General features: G+C 40.0%; 1 protein-coding gene across 1 annotated transcript in view; it reads right to left on the bottom strand.

The window, feature by feature from the left end:
- Window positions 1-404: 404 nt before the first annotated feature.
- kcng2 (potassium voltage-gated channel, subfamily G, member 2) overlaps window positions 405-15,870 on the bottom strand; it is a 60,764-nt gene continuing 45,298 nt past the window's right edge. The window contains exon 3 of the mRNA XM_087985829.1: window positions 405-1,668. Coding sequence (XP_087841955.1) covers window positions 868-1,668 — 801 coding nt within the window. The 3' untranslated portion in view covers window positions 405-867. The remainder of the gene's footprint in view (window positions 1,669-15,870) is intronic.

Here is a 15,870-nt window from a genome sequence, read left to right as displayed (position 1 = left end):
ATATTTATTTTAACAATTAAAAATTTTCAAATACCATTAATTTAGTACATTGATCCTTGTGCTAATGATTCTCTCAATTGTGTTGGGGAGTGAATTCTTTGGAAATTTATTTCAAAGTGCTAAGTTATTCCATCACCCAGATTCCAGCTGCTAGCATTTAGTTAAGTTTTCCAAATATCTCATTGCAAGCAGAAAGCTTCCTCATAATTGGTTCCCATGAAACTTCGTGAAGTTTTAGGAAAATTTGTTATTCAAGCTTTGAATTGCCTATTTTAACACATATTCCTAAAATAAACACATCAGCAGCAGATTTGATCATTCACAGCATATTCATCAAATCTTCCCCTTTTGTAGCCATTATTTGACAAGAAGAAAGAAGGCTGCTTCAATCTGTAATTTGAAAATGTGGGTATTTTAATATATCATGAATTCAAATTAATTTCCACCTCCAAATAAAATGGCAATATGTTGGGATGCCTCTGTCTTGATTAATTAAGTGAATTATAGAATGCACCCGCTAGAATTAAAAAAAAGTAGAATATGAGAACATGCACTGTGCCAGCAAAATCACTGTTTATTGGGACTTTTAACTGCCAAATACTTGAGCATAATTTGATTTTCAACTTGAAGCTCCTCAAGCCAGACATTTAAAAGTGAGTTGCTCAGTAGGGCTTACTCCTATGTCAAATTCAGCATCACAAATGGGTAATCCTATTCTCTCTTCAATTTAGCCATTGGGTCAGCCATATTAGCACATCAAACACAATAATAATTCAGTCAGATAAACATCTGTTTCAGCAACATTTTTTGTTTGGAGTTGGTAGTCAGCCTGCTATTTGAAAAGAGCTGGAGGTCCCTCGATTAATGTTATTCAACCTTCTGCATGATTATTCTTCTGTCTTTCTGAAGTGAAGAGTCTCCAAGATCTGTTGGAAATGAGATGTCTGTTTCCTGAGAGCTGTCACTGTTCTGGGATTTAGGATCCCCTTTCAGCAGGACTTTGTTGTTTGAAATGCGCTGCTGCTGATCTTTCAGTTCCATGTACGAGCGTGAGAAAGTGTGAAAGATCGAGGTAACTGGGAAGGCCATGAGGAGAATGCCACTCAGGATGCTACTCAAAGCTACTACTTGCCCAGGGATACTCCGTGGGACCATGTCTCCGTAACCCACAGTCGTCATCGAGATCACTGCCCACCAATAGCTGCTCGGGATGCTGGTGAAGTCATGTTTGGCACCCAGTTCACTCTCTGCCAAAAATACCAGAGGAGAGAAGAGTGCCATGGCCACGCAGAGAAAGAGCAGAAGGAGACCAAATTCCCTTGTGCAACGTTGGACTGTGAGTCCTAGAGTCTGAAGCCCAAGAGAATGACGAACCAACCTCATCACATACAAAATCCTCAGAGCACGCAGAATCCGAAGGACCAGCCCGATCTTTTCCAAATCCAGGTTTGCAGATCCACTTGGCTTCCCATCGATTGAAAGCGCATCTATAATCAGGCTGATGTAATAAGGCAAAAGGGCCATTATGTCGATGATGTTCAGAGGAGTCCTCAGAAACATACATTTACTCTGTGCTTGGATAAATCGCAGCAGGAACTCTAATGAAAACCAGGCAACACAGACGGTTTCTAGGACAAAGATGTTGTAGCACTTTTGGGAGCATTCACCCTAGAAAAACAAAGAAGAAAATCAAAATAATTATGTACCTAATGGTGAAGGTGTTAAAACTTTCCATTACTTATTGATTTTTGATTGATTAGCAGATTATGATGCTTCCCCATTGGCTTGTTGGGTGAATGTGCCTCATTGTATGCTACTGAGCTATACAGTACAATTAAGGTCCTAAGTTTAATTCTCGGTCAGCATTGGGGTTTGTTGATCTCTGCTGAGTTAGTGGTTAGATAGTGTACAGTGTCACAGAAAATAGGAACAGGAATAGACCATTCAGCCCTTTGAGCCTGCTCCACCATTCAATGTGATCATGGCTGATCATCCTGCAAGTGGATGGTGGGATCATGTGCAGAATTGAGCTTACCACCTGCAATCCAGTAACCAGTGCTGCAAAAAGGCCATAACATTTGCACAGTGAAAATACATTAGTGTTTGACTGTACTGCCTTTCATGGTGGAGCAGCTTTTCCAGTATTCGCTGCCTGACTTGCACTGTAAAAAAATCCTCTCTGCAAGGTAGCCAAGGAACATAAGACCAGGAGTAGGCCAAACCTATCCCACAAATCTAGATCGTGCCTGATCATTTCCTCAATGCCACTTCCCTGCACTATCTCCCTAAGTCTTAATGTCTCCAGAAACCTATCAAATTTTGTCTTCAACCTGCTCAGTGATTAAGCTTCTGGGATAGAGACTTCCAAAGGCTCACCAGCCTCTGAGTTAAGAAGTTCTTCCATGTCTTAGTTTTAAATAGCCTACCCCTTCTGCTGAGATTAAGCCTCCTGGTTCTACAATCAGGGGGAACATCCCATCTATATCTAATCTGTAAGAATTTTGTAAGCTTCAATACAATCATTTCTTTCTTTTCAAAACCGGTGAATACAAACTTAATTGAAGCATTGCCACTATTTATCAGGTGACTCTCCATTGAACTTCCTCTATGGAAAGAATATTTTTTTCTTTGAATAAGGATCCACAAACCAATCATGGAAACACTTTCAGAAAGTTTTGGTCACTTGAATGTGGAGTGGATCAAGTAATTGAACAAAACAGAAACTAGGGACTCATTACAAGACTTTTCTTTCTTGAACAATTCTCTTCCTTATTGGTAGTTAAACTGGGAACTGCGCTCTCAGATTGCTTCTCGTATAGAGATGCAGCTATTTATTATACTATTTGGAAAAATAAACTGCACTAAAATGGTTTCAGAGCTGATGAAGTATTGCTATTGACAGAAGTTGTGATTTTTGTACAATGACTTTGATTATACAGGATGCTCCCCTTGCGAGTATTAAAATAGTAGATCAGGCAACGCAGGTTATGAAAAGAATAATTAGCTGTGACCTGATGGTTCTGATATTGGAGTACTCAAAGGTTCATAAATCAATAAGTCAATATGAAATGCATCTGGGAGAACTGAGAGAAATTAGGGTGAAAGTGCATACAGGAGCATTGGAAATTTGTGCAAAACTCATAAGAAACATCTTACTAGAGGACTAGAAAACAGCTAAGATGATTCCATGCTTTAAAAGGTCAGGTCACAAGCATGTATCTGGTAATTATATCCATTAGTCTGATATTTACAGTGGGAACTAAGTATTAAATAATCCAAACCGACAATAGTTTATGAAAAGCAATATTTTCTCAAACAAATTTATTGGAATCCTTGTTTCTAGGAGTTCTATAATCCATTTTTCTCATCTCCTTTCCTGATTGTGTTGACGTTGGGGTATCTTTGATATCCACTGATTACCCTCACCCGAAAACGTGAATGTTCAATGAGGAGTTGAGACACAGAAAGTTTAAGCAGTCAGAGGGAAACATCACTCCCTGAGCCTGACAGTGGTTAGAGCCATCCCTGCCTGTTTCACTGTCTGTCCTTCACAAAATGCGCAATGAAAATAAATTTTGTTTTTGCTGCCCACCTATAAAGTTACACAGTGGAGTGGAAGCAGCCCAGACAGAATTGCGAATCACTCTGTTTGCAGCAAAGGTTATTGTGGAGTAATCTGAAGCAGGAACCTGAAATGATTTTCTTCTATTCTCTTTCCTTAATACCAAGGTTACTTTATAATGTTACATCAGTTGGTGTCTCAGTTAAGCCAGCACACCACAGAACCTCAGACATTTCTGGCTCAGTTCATTTCCAGATAGCTAACTCTCCAACTGAGAAGAGCACCTCAGGTTAGGAGTCACTTCGTTTCTCAGCATAGAAGAATGGCATTGATTTTATGTAGGTTGTCCATGAGAATAATCAAAATCTTCAGCACTGCATTGATCTATTTTGATATTGGCGTATTCATTAGTTTAATCAAATGTTTACTTAATTTCCCTAAAAATCTTTCCTCTGCTTCAAGTTTAAGTGGCAGTTTAAGTTGATGCCTTTCTAACCTGAGGAAACCACTTTCACAATTAGCCAATCAAGACCCTACGTAGTTCTAAAAGCTTTCATTCATCCTGCTCTCACTCTATCAGTGAAAATCATCCAGTATTTCAAAATCTCTCCCCTTTTCACTGGCGTCATTGATGTTTCTATTATTATGTTCATAGGAAACTGTGAGGATCAACAGTGACTGAACCTGGGCCCCATGTAAATTTATTCATGTTTCCTTACTTTTGTACTCCATATAACAAATTGCATTTATATAGCCCCTTTTTAATGTAGTAGAAAGGTCCCACCGTATTTCACAGGTGCAACCATCAAAGTTTGATGGTGCATCACAAAATTGAATATTAGGAAAGGGGAGCTAATGGTTAATTTTTTTTTGTACTTGTTATAAAAGCCAAGGTGCTGTTAATCTTTCTCATGAGTTTACCTGCCTGCAGTTTCATTTTCAGGAATTGCCATCTGCAACTCTAGCTTTTCTGTTTAACAACAGACTTCAGCATCTTTTCTTTGAGCGCACACTCCAATTCCTTAGTTTCTAGTCTAAGATGTACTGTGCACTCATTTTCCATATTAAAGTGTGTTTGCCACCTATGTAGCCCATTGCTTAATTTGCTTGTGTATTCCTGAAGCCTTTTATGCTGTACTCTTTGTAGTTTGCAATTCCCGAGTTTTGTGCCTTCAGCAATTACTGAGATTAAGATGAGTACAACCAGGAAGCACTAAGATCAGAAGTAGACCCAATACTAAGCCCTCAACCCTTTTCTTCCTGTCCATCAACAAACTTGGCTGCCATGTTTTCTCATACAGATGGATTTTTATATTAAGATTGTGCTGAGTCAACAAGAGAATTATAAGTTTACAGACATTTAGAAAGTATGGAAGCGAAAGGTAAATATTAGTATGAATATAATTAATAGTTATAAATAATATCATAACCAAAATAGCACTTAAGAAAGCAAAGCTGATTGAACAATTATTTAAATATCTTTGTATGTTACTTAAACAGTTTCTGTTGGCTCCATCTATACTTCCTGATGCCTCAGGAAGGCAGCCAACATAATCAAAGACCCCTCCTGCTCCAGTTATAATTGCTTCCAACCTCTTCCATTGGGCGGAAGATACAGAAGTTTAAATCCACATACCAAAATATTCAAGAACAGCTTCTTCCCTGCTGTTATTAGATTTCTGACTGGACCTCTCAAATTTTAAACTTGATGTTAATCTCGCTCCTTGTGCACCTTCTCTGCAGCAGTAACATTATATTCTTCACTCTGTTCTATTATCCTAATACACTTTGTATGGTGTGATCTGCCTGTACTGCATACAAAATAGAGCTTTTCACTGTACCTAGGTTCTTGTGACAATAATGAATGAAATCAAATCAGCATTGTCTGCAGATTCACAATCAAATGAAAAAGTTGATGTTTTGAAAAAGGTAACAAAATTTCAAATTAATAGGAAGAATATATTTAGTACCTGGAATCATTAATTTTATAACTTCAGCCACTGTCTAGAGCAGTGAACGTCAACCATCAAAAATGTTAATGAAATGTTGTCCTGTCACTGTTAAGGGCAATTAGAAACCAGTTATTGTGCACTAAATTTAGGTCCAAATTAGCTGACAAAATGTTCTTTTGAATCCCTGATTCCCTTCTCTCCATTGTTGGAGGTCATAATTTCAGTTTCCCTGAAATTAATTAATTTTCCAGAATTCACTAGATTCTGGACAGTTTCCATCAGACTGAAGGTTACACGTCTAACCCCTCTGTTCAAGAAGGGAAGGAAACTATAACCCATTGTCTAGTGTGTGTCATGGGAAGTTACTAGAATTGATTATTAAGGCAGCAGTAACTGATCACTTTAAAAACTCAGTCAGTGCCATTAACAGGCTTTGGTTGAAAATTAATCAGTTGAAGGACATGGATGATTTATTGGTGGTGGTTAACAGATGAATAAAAAATACAAAGGTGATTTGGTGACAGGAAAAACAAAACTCAGTTGTGTGTAAGAGTATTTCTGGATATATACCTTCTATTTCAAAACAAAATTGGGACAAGTCAGTGTGGCTTTTGTGAAACGAAAATCTTGTTTAACCAATTTATGGGAGTTCTTTGAAAGAGTAAGATGCACTGTGGATAAAGGGCAGCCAGTAGATCTACTGTACTTGCTTTTCCAAAAAGCCTTTGACTAAGTGCTCCGCTTTGTCACTGCCAGCCCTGACTGTTTGACTCGCTTCTTTTCTCAACTGTAACCAGTCTCAGATTGATCTCTCTTCTCGCTATCACCCTGGGTCCCACCCCCCCACCTTAATAGTTTAAATCCTCCTGACCAGCTCTAGCAAATCTCCCTGCCAGTATATTAGTCCCCTTCCAATTCAGGTGCAGTCCGTCCATCTTGCAGGTCTCTTCTATCCTGGAAGAGACTCCAATGATCCAAAAATGTGAATCCTTCTCCCATACACCAGCTCCTCAGCCTTGCATTCATCTGCTCTATCCTCCTATTCCTACCCTCACTAACTCACAGCACCAGGAGTAATCCAGATATTACTACTCTCGAGGATCACCTTTTTAAGTTCCTGCCTAAATCTCTATATTCCCCCTTCAGAATCTCATCCTTTTCCCTTCCTATGTCATTGGTTCCAATGTGTACAATGACCTCCTGCTGGTCCCTCACCCCCTTAAGAACATTCTGCACCCTCTCTGAGACATCCTTGATCCTGGTACCAGAGAAGAAACACACCATTCTGATTTTTTGCTGCTGGACACAGAAATGTCTATCTGTGCCTCGGACTAGAAAGTCTCCTAACACAATTGCTCTCTTGGAACCCAACGCACCCCTCATTGCATCAGAGCCAGTCTCGATACTAGAAACTTGAGTGTTTGTGATACATTCCCCTGAGAATCCATTACCCCCCACATTTTCCAAAACAGCGTAACTGTTTGAAATGTGGATAGCCAGAGAAGACTGCTGCACTAGCTGCCTACCTCTCTTACCTTTCCTAGAGTTAACCCATCTATGTGACTGTATCTGCAACTTTTTTCCTTTCCTATGACTGCCATCCATCATATCCCCTTGCTTTTGTAAATTCCTCATTGCCTCTAACTGTCTTTCCAACTAATCCATTCAATCTGATAGGATCTTAATGGTAAGGTCCTGGGGAGTGTTGCTGAACAAAGAAATCTTGGAGTACAGATTCATAGCTCCTTGAAATTGGAGCCGTAGGTAGATAGGATAGTGAAGAAGGCATTTGGTATGCTTTCCTTTATGAGTACAAGAGTTGGTAGGTCATGTTGTGGCTGTACAAGACATTGTCAGGCCACTTTTGGAATTTTGCATTCAAATCTGGTCTCCTTCTTATTGGAAACCTGAAAGGGTTCAGAAAAGGTTTACAAGGAATTTGCCAGCGTTGGAGGATTTGAGCATTAGGGAGAGATTGAATAGGCTGTGGTGACCTTATAGAGGTTAATAAAATCATGAGGGGCATGGATAGGATAAATAGACAAAGTCTCTTCTCTGAGGTGGGGGAGTCCAGAACTAGAAGATATAGTTTTAGGGTGAGAGGGGAAAGATATAAGAGACACCTAAGGGGCAACTTTTTCACACAGAGGGTGGTATGTGTATGGAATGAACTGCCAGAGGAAGTGGTGGAGGCTAGTATGATTGCAACATTTAAAAGGCATCTGGATGGGTATATGAATAGGAAGGGGTTGGAGGGATATGGGCTGGTTGCTGGCAGGTGGGACTCTATGACTGTAAAGTGCTGCATTGTAGGAGGTCATACTGCAAGGAACAACATTTTAGCTTGCAGAGAAGACTGGATGGCAAGCAGAAAATTGTATAAATGAGTCACCTGGTTGGCAGGATATAACCAGTGGAGTCCTGCAAGTGTCTGTGCTGGGCATTTGCATTTCACAATTCACAACAATAACTTAGATGAGGGGATTGAAGGCATGGTGGCTAATACTTGCAACTGACACAAAAATAAGAAGGAAAGTATGCTGTGAAGACGATATGATATTGCAGATGGATATAAAGACAGGAAGTGCTGAAGAAATTCAGCAGGTCTGGCAACATCTGTGGAGAGCAAAACAGAGATTCCAGTCCTTTGATGCTTAGTCAGAACTGAAAGCAGCTGCTAAAAAATGGTATTTATGCTGACAACAGGGGTGTGGTTGGGGGGAGAGGAGTTTGTAAAATACATAAAATATGTTGCTGAGAGAGAGAGGGAGAAAAGGGAAGCAGTCAAAGCCGATATTAAGTCAGGGAACAAGCAATTGCTGAATGGGTGTTCTTGGGAAGAGTGAATAGTTGAAAATGGGTTGGTTGTGTTGGGAGTAACCCATACAGGGCAAGTGCAGGGGGTGTGGTTTGGGTAATGAACATGGATGGATAGAGATTGATTGAGTTCAGAACTAGAGGGCATAGGTTCAGAGTGAGAGAGGAAAAATTTTAAAGGGACTTAAGGGGCAACTTTTTCACGCAGAGGGTGGTGCATGTATGGAATGAACTGTCAGAGAAAGTGGTGGAGGCTGGTACAATTGCAACATTTAAAAGGCATCTGGATGGGTACATGAAAGGAAGGGTTTGGAGGGATATGGGCCAAGTGCTGGCAAATGGCATTAGAGAATTCCTCATCTTGATCAAATGGCTTATCCAGAGATTATGTTTCTTGGTTTTCGATTTCCCAGGCAGAGAATGGATCTATTTACACCCAGTCATGACCCAGCAGAAGTTTGTAACTTTCAATGATCTCTTTTCTGTCAAACTCTGGAGAATACAGGCCCAGCTTCACCAATATCTTCTCATAAGAAAACATTGGCCACTGGGTTTTTCTGCTGAACTTCCATTTGCACTCCCTCAATGGAAAGTAGAATGGCCTCATTCTGTGTCATTATGACTCTATTAACTTTTAATCATTCATGATTTCTTTCATTAATTTGAGTATCTGAGCATTGAGATCTGTTACAGTTCTTTCATTTAATGAGCTTTTGAAGGAATTTATTCAGAGATCCTGTTTTTAATTGGTGTGTAATTCTAATTTTCCTTTATTATATACCGGTTTCTTTTTTAACTGATCAGCTGGAAGCACTTTATCGCTTATAGTTACCAGCAGTTTCTGGGCATTTATCCATGACATTCTGGACTTGTATCTTGTAGATGGTGGACTGGGGAGTTAGGAGGTGAATCACTCTCCATATGACTGGCCCAGTTAAGTTTCTGGTCAATGGTAAATGCAAAACTGTCCATGGTGTGGAGGGCTCAACAATGTTAATTTTGTTGACAAAGACAGCATAAATGATTATGCTATACAGTTTGAAATTGAATATGGGAGGCTACTATGCTCAACCAAAGAGGAAAGTGCAAGAACATTAGGGACAACATTTGCAGACTTTCTCTCTTGTTATAGAGTCATAGAGATGTACAGCACGGAAATACACCCAGGACTAATCACTCCTCATGGCAGAAGTGGGTACTGCAGATGCTGGAGATTGGAGTCAAGATTAGAGTGGTGCTGGAAAAGCACAGCAGGTCAGGCAGCATCCCTGGAGCAGGAAAATCGATGTTTTGGGCAAAAGCCCTTTATTCTTGATGAAGGGCTTTTTCCCAAAATGTCGATTTTTCTGCTCCTTGGATGCTGCTCGACCTGCTAATGGCTCCTCATTATGAGACACTCGAGGGAACTGGCATCAGGAAGGGGCAGGACAGTGAAAGCTGCACACTGTCTTTGCCTCAGTTCCCCCAAACCACATCCCTCTCTCTGGTGATACCCACTCACTGGCCTTCACTCCTTGATCTCCTGCATAACCATGAACTGACACCAGTCTTGGTGGTCACGACAAACACTGAAGAGGCGTCAGCCTCAGAGGTGCTGGCAGATCACAGCAGCTGGGTCTTTTCCAAGGTCCTTCAATTTGGGGGCTGCTAGATTTCATACCAGTGTCTACCCTCTGGAAGTGATGGGGGTTCCTTGCTTGTTCTCTGATTGCTGGGCAACACCACAATTGGACTGACAGATTACGGTCCGTTGCATTGCCTTGTGTTTCTCTTTCAAGCAATGCATTCCAGATCACAGTTCATTGATTTAAAAAGAAATCCTATCTCTAAAACTTACAAAGCAAGAGGCTGTGCTGTGATATTTGCTTTCATTTACTATTCTGACGGGTTTAAAAATAACATTCAAATAATCAGTATTCTAAAACAGAGGCATGCTTGTTAGAGCTGATTGACTAGGAATGATTTTCTACCATATAGCTGTGAAAGAGGTTCAAATAATTAGCAAGCTTATTTATCTCAGCTTTACAGGGGGTCATTCTAATCAAAATGCATTTTTTGTGAGGGGAAGCTATGGCATCAGCAGGCTTAAACCATCTTCTGCCAGTAATGAGAACAGTCAGTGATTTAAATTTCAAGGATCTGTCAGGAGGTAATAATTTCAGATAAAGAGAAATCAAGTTTTTTTTTGTAGATTAACTATCTGAATTTCACTACCAAACAGATTAATCCTTGATAAGCATCACACTGCAAATCTTCATACATGGTCAGTAATGATCACAATTCTAAAATCTATAAGTGTCAAGTAATGAATAAAAATTAATATCATCTCCAAACTCTGCATTTCACAACACAGATTTGTTTACTCTTATGTAAAATATTCGCATATCATAACTGAAAATTCATCATTAAAAGGATGAATGCTTCATAATCAGGAAGATCTGCTACACACACGTGCACACACACATGCACACACGCACTTCCATTTCCACTTATTTTTATATCCTCCTAGTTGTCCTATACCCCAAATGTGGTTGATTGCCAATGGCCCCTTACTTGCCACCAAGCTAGACGGTCATCAAAGTTACACAAATCCTAACATAATAAGACATACCTCTGCTTCAAAGTTCTGGAAACTTCCTGCTCCTGAGAGGCCAGAAAATTGGCTGTTAAATGGCTACAGACAGATGGTATTCTCCTTGGCAAGCTTGCTTTACCACCTTCACTGACCTTTTAGCACAATCCAATATTGTCTGTTACCAACCATTGCCTTGGTTTGTCTGCTCCTGAGACCTTCCTCTATCCTTTGTTGCCTGTGCATTTGACTTAAGCTCTCTTATCAGCCTCACTCTCCAGACCTCAGCTCATCCAAAACTGTGCCGGCCATATTTATTGACAGATTCTCATGCTGATTTTTAAATCCCTCCATGGCCTTATCCTATTGAATTTCTACAGTCTTCTTAAGCTCTGAATCCTTCAGAGCTCTCTGTACATCTCCAGTTTTGGCCTCTTGTTGTTCCTGATTATCTTTGCTTTTGCGTTGACATCTGTACTTTCCGCTGCTTGAATCCAAAGCTCTGGAACTCACTCACTAAACATTGTCAACTATCCACTTCTCTCACCTCTTTAAAGTTGCTTCTCAAATCGGACCTCTCTTGATCAAGCTTTTGGCCACCTGTCTTTATGTGGTTCATTGTCAAAGCTTATTTGATAAATTCCTGTGAAGTGCTGTGGATATTTCAGTATCTCAAAGCAGTGTATAAAGTTGAGTCAAAACTATAGTAACAATAAAACCAGTTAACCATCCACCACAGACTGGCACTGATTCAGGCATGACAATGGCACAAATCAGCCTGATGTAATCTGCAATGTCCTCCTCATTAACATCTGGGGTTGCGCCAAAGATGGAGGAATGTAGATTAGTTGAGCACATGCCTGATAGACATACTTGTAAAGCTTTTCTCTACCGCCAATGTTCCAGAGACCTACCACCCTCCTTGGCTGTATGCCAACACACGGACAGGACTGTCTCACCAGATGTAGCACCATAGTGGTATAAGTCAGAAGATATAGCTTTGGGAGTCCTCGACATCTGGGCCCCAGGAGGTGTTACAACATGCGGTCAAATATGGACGGGAGAACTATCTACTGATTATTGTCTACTATTCTCCCTAGGCTGATGAATCAGTGCTCCTCCATGCAAGGGCACAGCATGTACTCTAATGTAAACTCCTTCAAGGTCCACCATCAACAGTGGCTTAGTAACATCATAACTGACCAAACCGATTGATTCCTAAAGGATAGAACCTCCAGACTAAGTCTGTAACAAGTTGAGGGAGAACCAACAAGAGGGACAAACCAGGCATTTGATGAAGTCCATACATGCAATTTGTGAATAAAGTTAAAGTTGTGGAATAAAAATGGACAGTGGCAACACAGATACAAAATAGCGTGAGTGATAGGAAATGGTGTAAGAGTTAATAGATTTTCTTTAGGATTGGAGAAAGGTTTGTAATGGAGTTCCCAGGGTTGGTTTTGAATCTGACATTCCTCTGTTGTGTGAATGCACATAGACACATTGCTGCGAGGGTCCACAATGTTGCCATGCCAATCCCATTTGCAGTATAGAATTTCAGTTGTGGAAGTTGTTACTGCTGCACATGCACCTTGAGGTCCGCACAAAAGAAGAAAAAGGGAACACTGGTTGGGTTTCTTGCTTTTCCTAAAATATATGAACAACCTAGACCTTAGTATGGAAGGCAGTTTCAAAATTTGTGGATGATACAAACTTCAAGACCATTTGAACTGTGATGAGGATGGTGATGAACTTCAAAAGGACATCAGTTGATGAAGTGGACAGGCAGATGATAGAGGAAATTGAATTTTAAAAGGTATAAAATTTGTGGTTTATTGGTTGTTGGAAGAACACAGAGGCAGTTTAAAATAAAGGACACAATTCTAAAGGGGCTGTGATAGTAGAGGCACCTGGGTATATATGTTCATAAGTTATTCAAGGTGACAGGGCAGATTGCATGAACAGTTGATAAAACATTTAGCACCTCAGGCATTCTTAATAAGAGCATAGAGTACAATTGTAAGAAATTTACATTAAACTTGTGATTTGGAAGGATCTGAAGGCATTCATTAGAATGCAGGAAAATTTTATGGGAATGGTTCGTGGGTGAGGAGCTTCAGAAACATACACTGAAGAACATGGAAATATTTTCCTTCGAGAAGACCAGGTTTATAGGAGGTTTAATAGAGATATTCAAATTCACGGAGATTTGGACAGAGGACGTAGGAGACGAAGGGCTTATGCCCGAAACGTCGATTCTCCTGCTCCTCGGATGTTGCCTGCCCTGCTGTGCTTTTCCAGCACCACACTCTCGTCTACATAGGAGAAAAGAAAAGTTTTCATTGTGGAAGGATTGGGAACAAGACATTTCAGATTTCAAATAACTGGCAAAAGCAGCAATAGCAACAAGAAGAAAATCTTTTTTACGCACTAAGTGGTTAAGATTTGGAAAGTACAGCCGGAGCGTGCGATGGAAGCAGTCGTCAATTGAGATACCAAGGAAGGTTTGGATTATTATCATAAAAGTAATTCTCTGCAGGCTTACGGGAAGAAAGCATGGAAGTGTTACTGAGTTATGACCCCATCAGACAGTTGGTGCAGACACAATGGGCTAAATGGCCTTTTCACATTGTTTCTTTGCTTGTCCATCACCATTCATGACTGGATGTGGCAGGACTGCAAAGCTTTTAATCTGCTCCATTGGTTGTAGGATTATTTAGCTTTGACTATTATGTGCTGAATCACTGTTTTGTATGCATGTAGTCCCACATGACAGCTTCATCAAGTTGTCATCTTAGTTCCAGGAATGCATGTTACTTTTCCCTGTGTGCTGTCTAACACTCTCTATTCAGACAGTGTTGGTCCCAAGCATGATGGCAATTGCAGAGTGAGGAATATGCCAAGCCTTGATGCTACAGGTTGTAGTCATATATGACATTACTCAATTGTATAGTAGACAGAATGTCTTCTTGGACTGACAGCAGCACACTGTTAGTGGAAAATACCACCCATGTCACCACTACATTGCAACAGAGCAAAATAGCTTGCTTAACCTCATGTTCAAACTTTTCAGATACATTACTCTGGAAAGGCAAAGTAAGGTAAATCAAGTGCTTTTCATTTCCAAATCACAATGAAGTATTTGCAAAGATTTTCAGTCAGAAAAGCCAAATAATTGATTCATCTTGGCCTCATTGGAATGCCTCACTTTCATAGAAGGTAGTCCTCAGTCAATTCAATCTTGACCTTGATAACAATCCAGCTGTGGTACTGGAAGCTTTGTTCCACAATGAACTGTGTTTCTAGTCTAACTATGTTAATACAGCTAAAACATTGGCATCTATTCAACAAAGTGGAGAAGTCCCAAGTATGTCCTGTCTTCACAAAACCAGCTAATTATCACCCCATTAAGCAACTCTGGATAATAGAGATATTGCCATCAGTGCTTTCAAACAGAATTTACTCAACAAACATCTTCTCATTAAATCTCAGTTGGGTTCCATCAGAAACACCCCAATCATATCTCATTCCAGTCTTGCTCTAAACTTCGACGAAAGAGTTAAACTCCAGAGGTGAGATAAAAGTGGTTGTCCTTGACATCAATGAGCTCTACAAAATTGAAGTAATTGGGAATCAAGGAGGGAACTCTACACTAATTGGAGTCATGTGGTTGGCATATTCCTCACTCTGCAATTAACTTCAAGCCTGGGACCAACTCTGTCTGAATCGAGAGTGCTAGACAGCATGCCAGGAAAAGTAACGTACATGCCTGAAACTGAGATGACAACCTAATTAATGATTGGACTTATATCTAGCACAAAGGGTAATGGCTGTCGGAGGGCAGAACCTAGGATATTGCTGCACAACTTCCTCAGGGCAGAATTCTAGTCTCAGCCATCTTCAGCTTCTTCATCATTGAGCTTTCCTCCTTGATAAGATCAGAAATGGAATGTTCATTGATGATAGTTTCGTGTTTAATTCCACTCACAACTCTTCACATGCTGATTCAGTCCGTGTTCATATGCAACTAGATTTGGACAAAATTTAGGCTTGGAGTTTAAAATGAAATGAAATATTCAAGACAACCAACTCCAACAAGAGAAAGACTGTTGACCTCCACATGATTTTCAACACCAATTACCAGTGCTGATTCTGCTACTAATATCCTGGCATTTATCATTGACCAGAGACTTAATTGAATTAGCCACATGACTACTGTATCTATAGCAGGTTTGAGAGCAGGTAATTCATCTCTGGATTCCATAAACCTTTAACAGATAAAAATCTAGGGTGTGATGGGATATTCTAGATGAGGACAGCTCCAAAAAATCACGAATTCTTTGACACTATCGAGAGCAAAACAGCCCCCTTGATTGGCAACATATCCACAAGCATTCACTCATTCCAACATTGATGATTTATGGCTGCAGTGTGTAACATCCACAAGAGGCACTGCACCATCTCACCAAGGTTCCTTTGACAGCAGCTCCCATACCTGTTGTGATCTCTACCAGCAATAAAAACAGAGGGTAGTAAGCATTTGAGAACCCAGCACCTCCAAGTCACATACTGTCACAACTTGCAAATGTGCTGATGTTCCTTCAGCATGAATTATTTTTAAAGTTGTTATTGCAGTGTCACCAGTTCAGTATCAAAGCAATTATTTGCCTGTATTTGGCCTCCCACAAAATATTTTTTTTTTCCCTGTTACTTTTGCCCAAAGTAGCAACAAAACTGCAATTGGTTCTTCTCAATTTGAATGCAGGGATGACCTGCCCAAAGGCATTTATGGAGATTAACTTACCAAAGATGAGTAGAGATAAACATATTGTGGAAATGTGTTTTGTTTTATATATATCATGGAGAAAAATATTCTACTGAACTTTGGGGATTTAAATAGTACATTAGCACAATAGATTTTCTATACACATGGAGCATTGGTACCCCCGGAATTTTGCTTAGTTGTT

The sequence above is a fragment of the Chiloscyllium plagiosum genome, unplaced genomic scaffold, assembly GCF_037043375.1.
Source record: "Chiloscyllium plagiosum isolate Xiang-an unplaced genomic scaffold, Cpla_swu_hap1 HiC_scaffold_4, whole genome shotgun sequence".
Taxonomy (NCBI): Eukaryota; Metazoa; Chordata; class Chondrichthyes; order Orectolobiformes; family Hemiscylliidae; genus Chiloscyllium; species Chiloscyllium plagiosum.
This window is presented reverse-complemented; position numbering and strand designations above follow the sequence as displayed.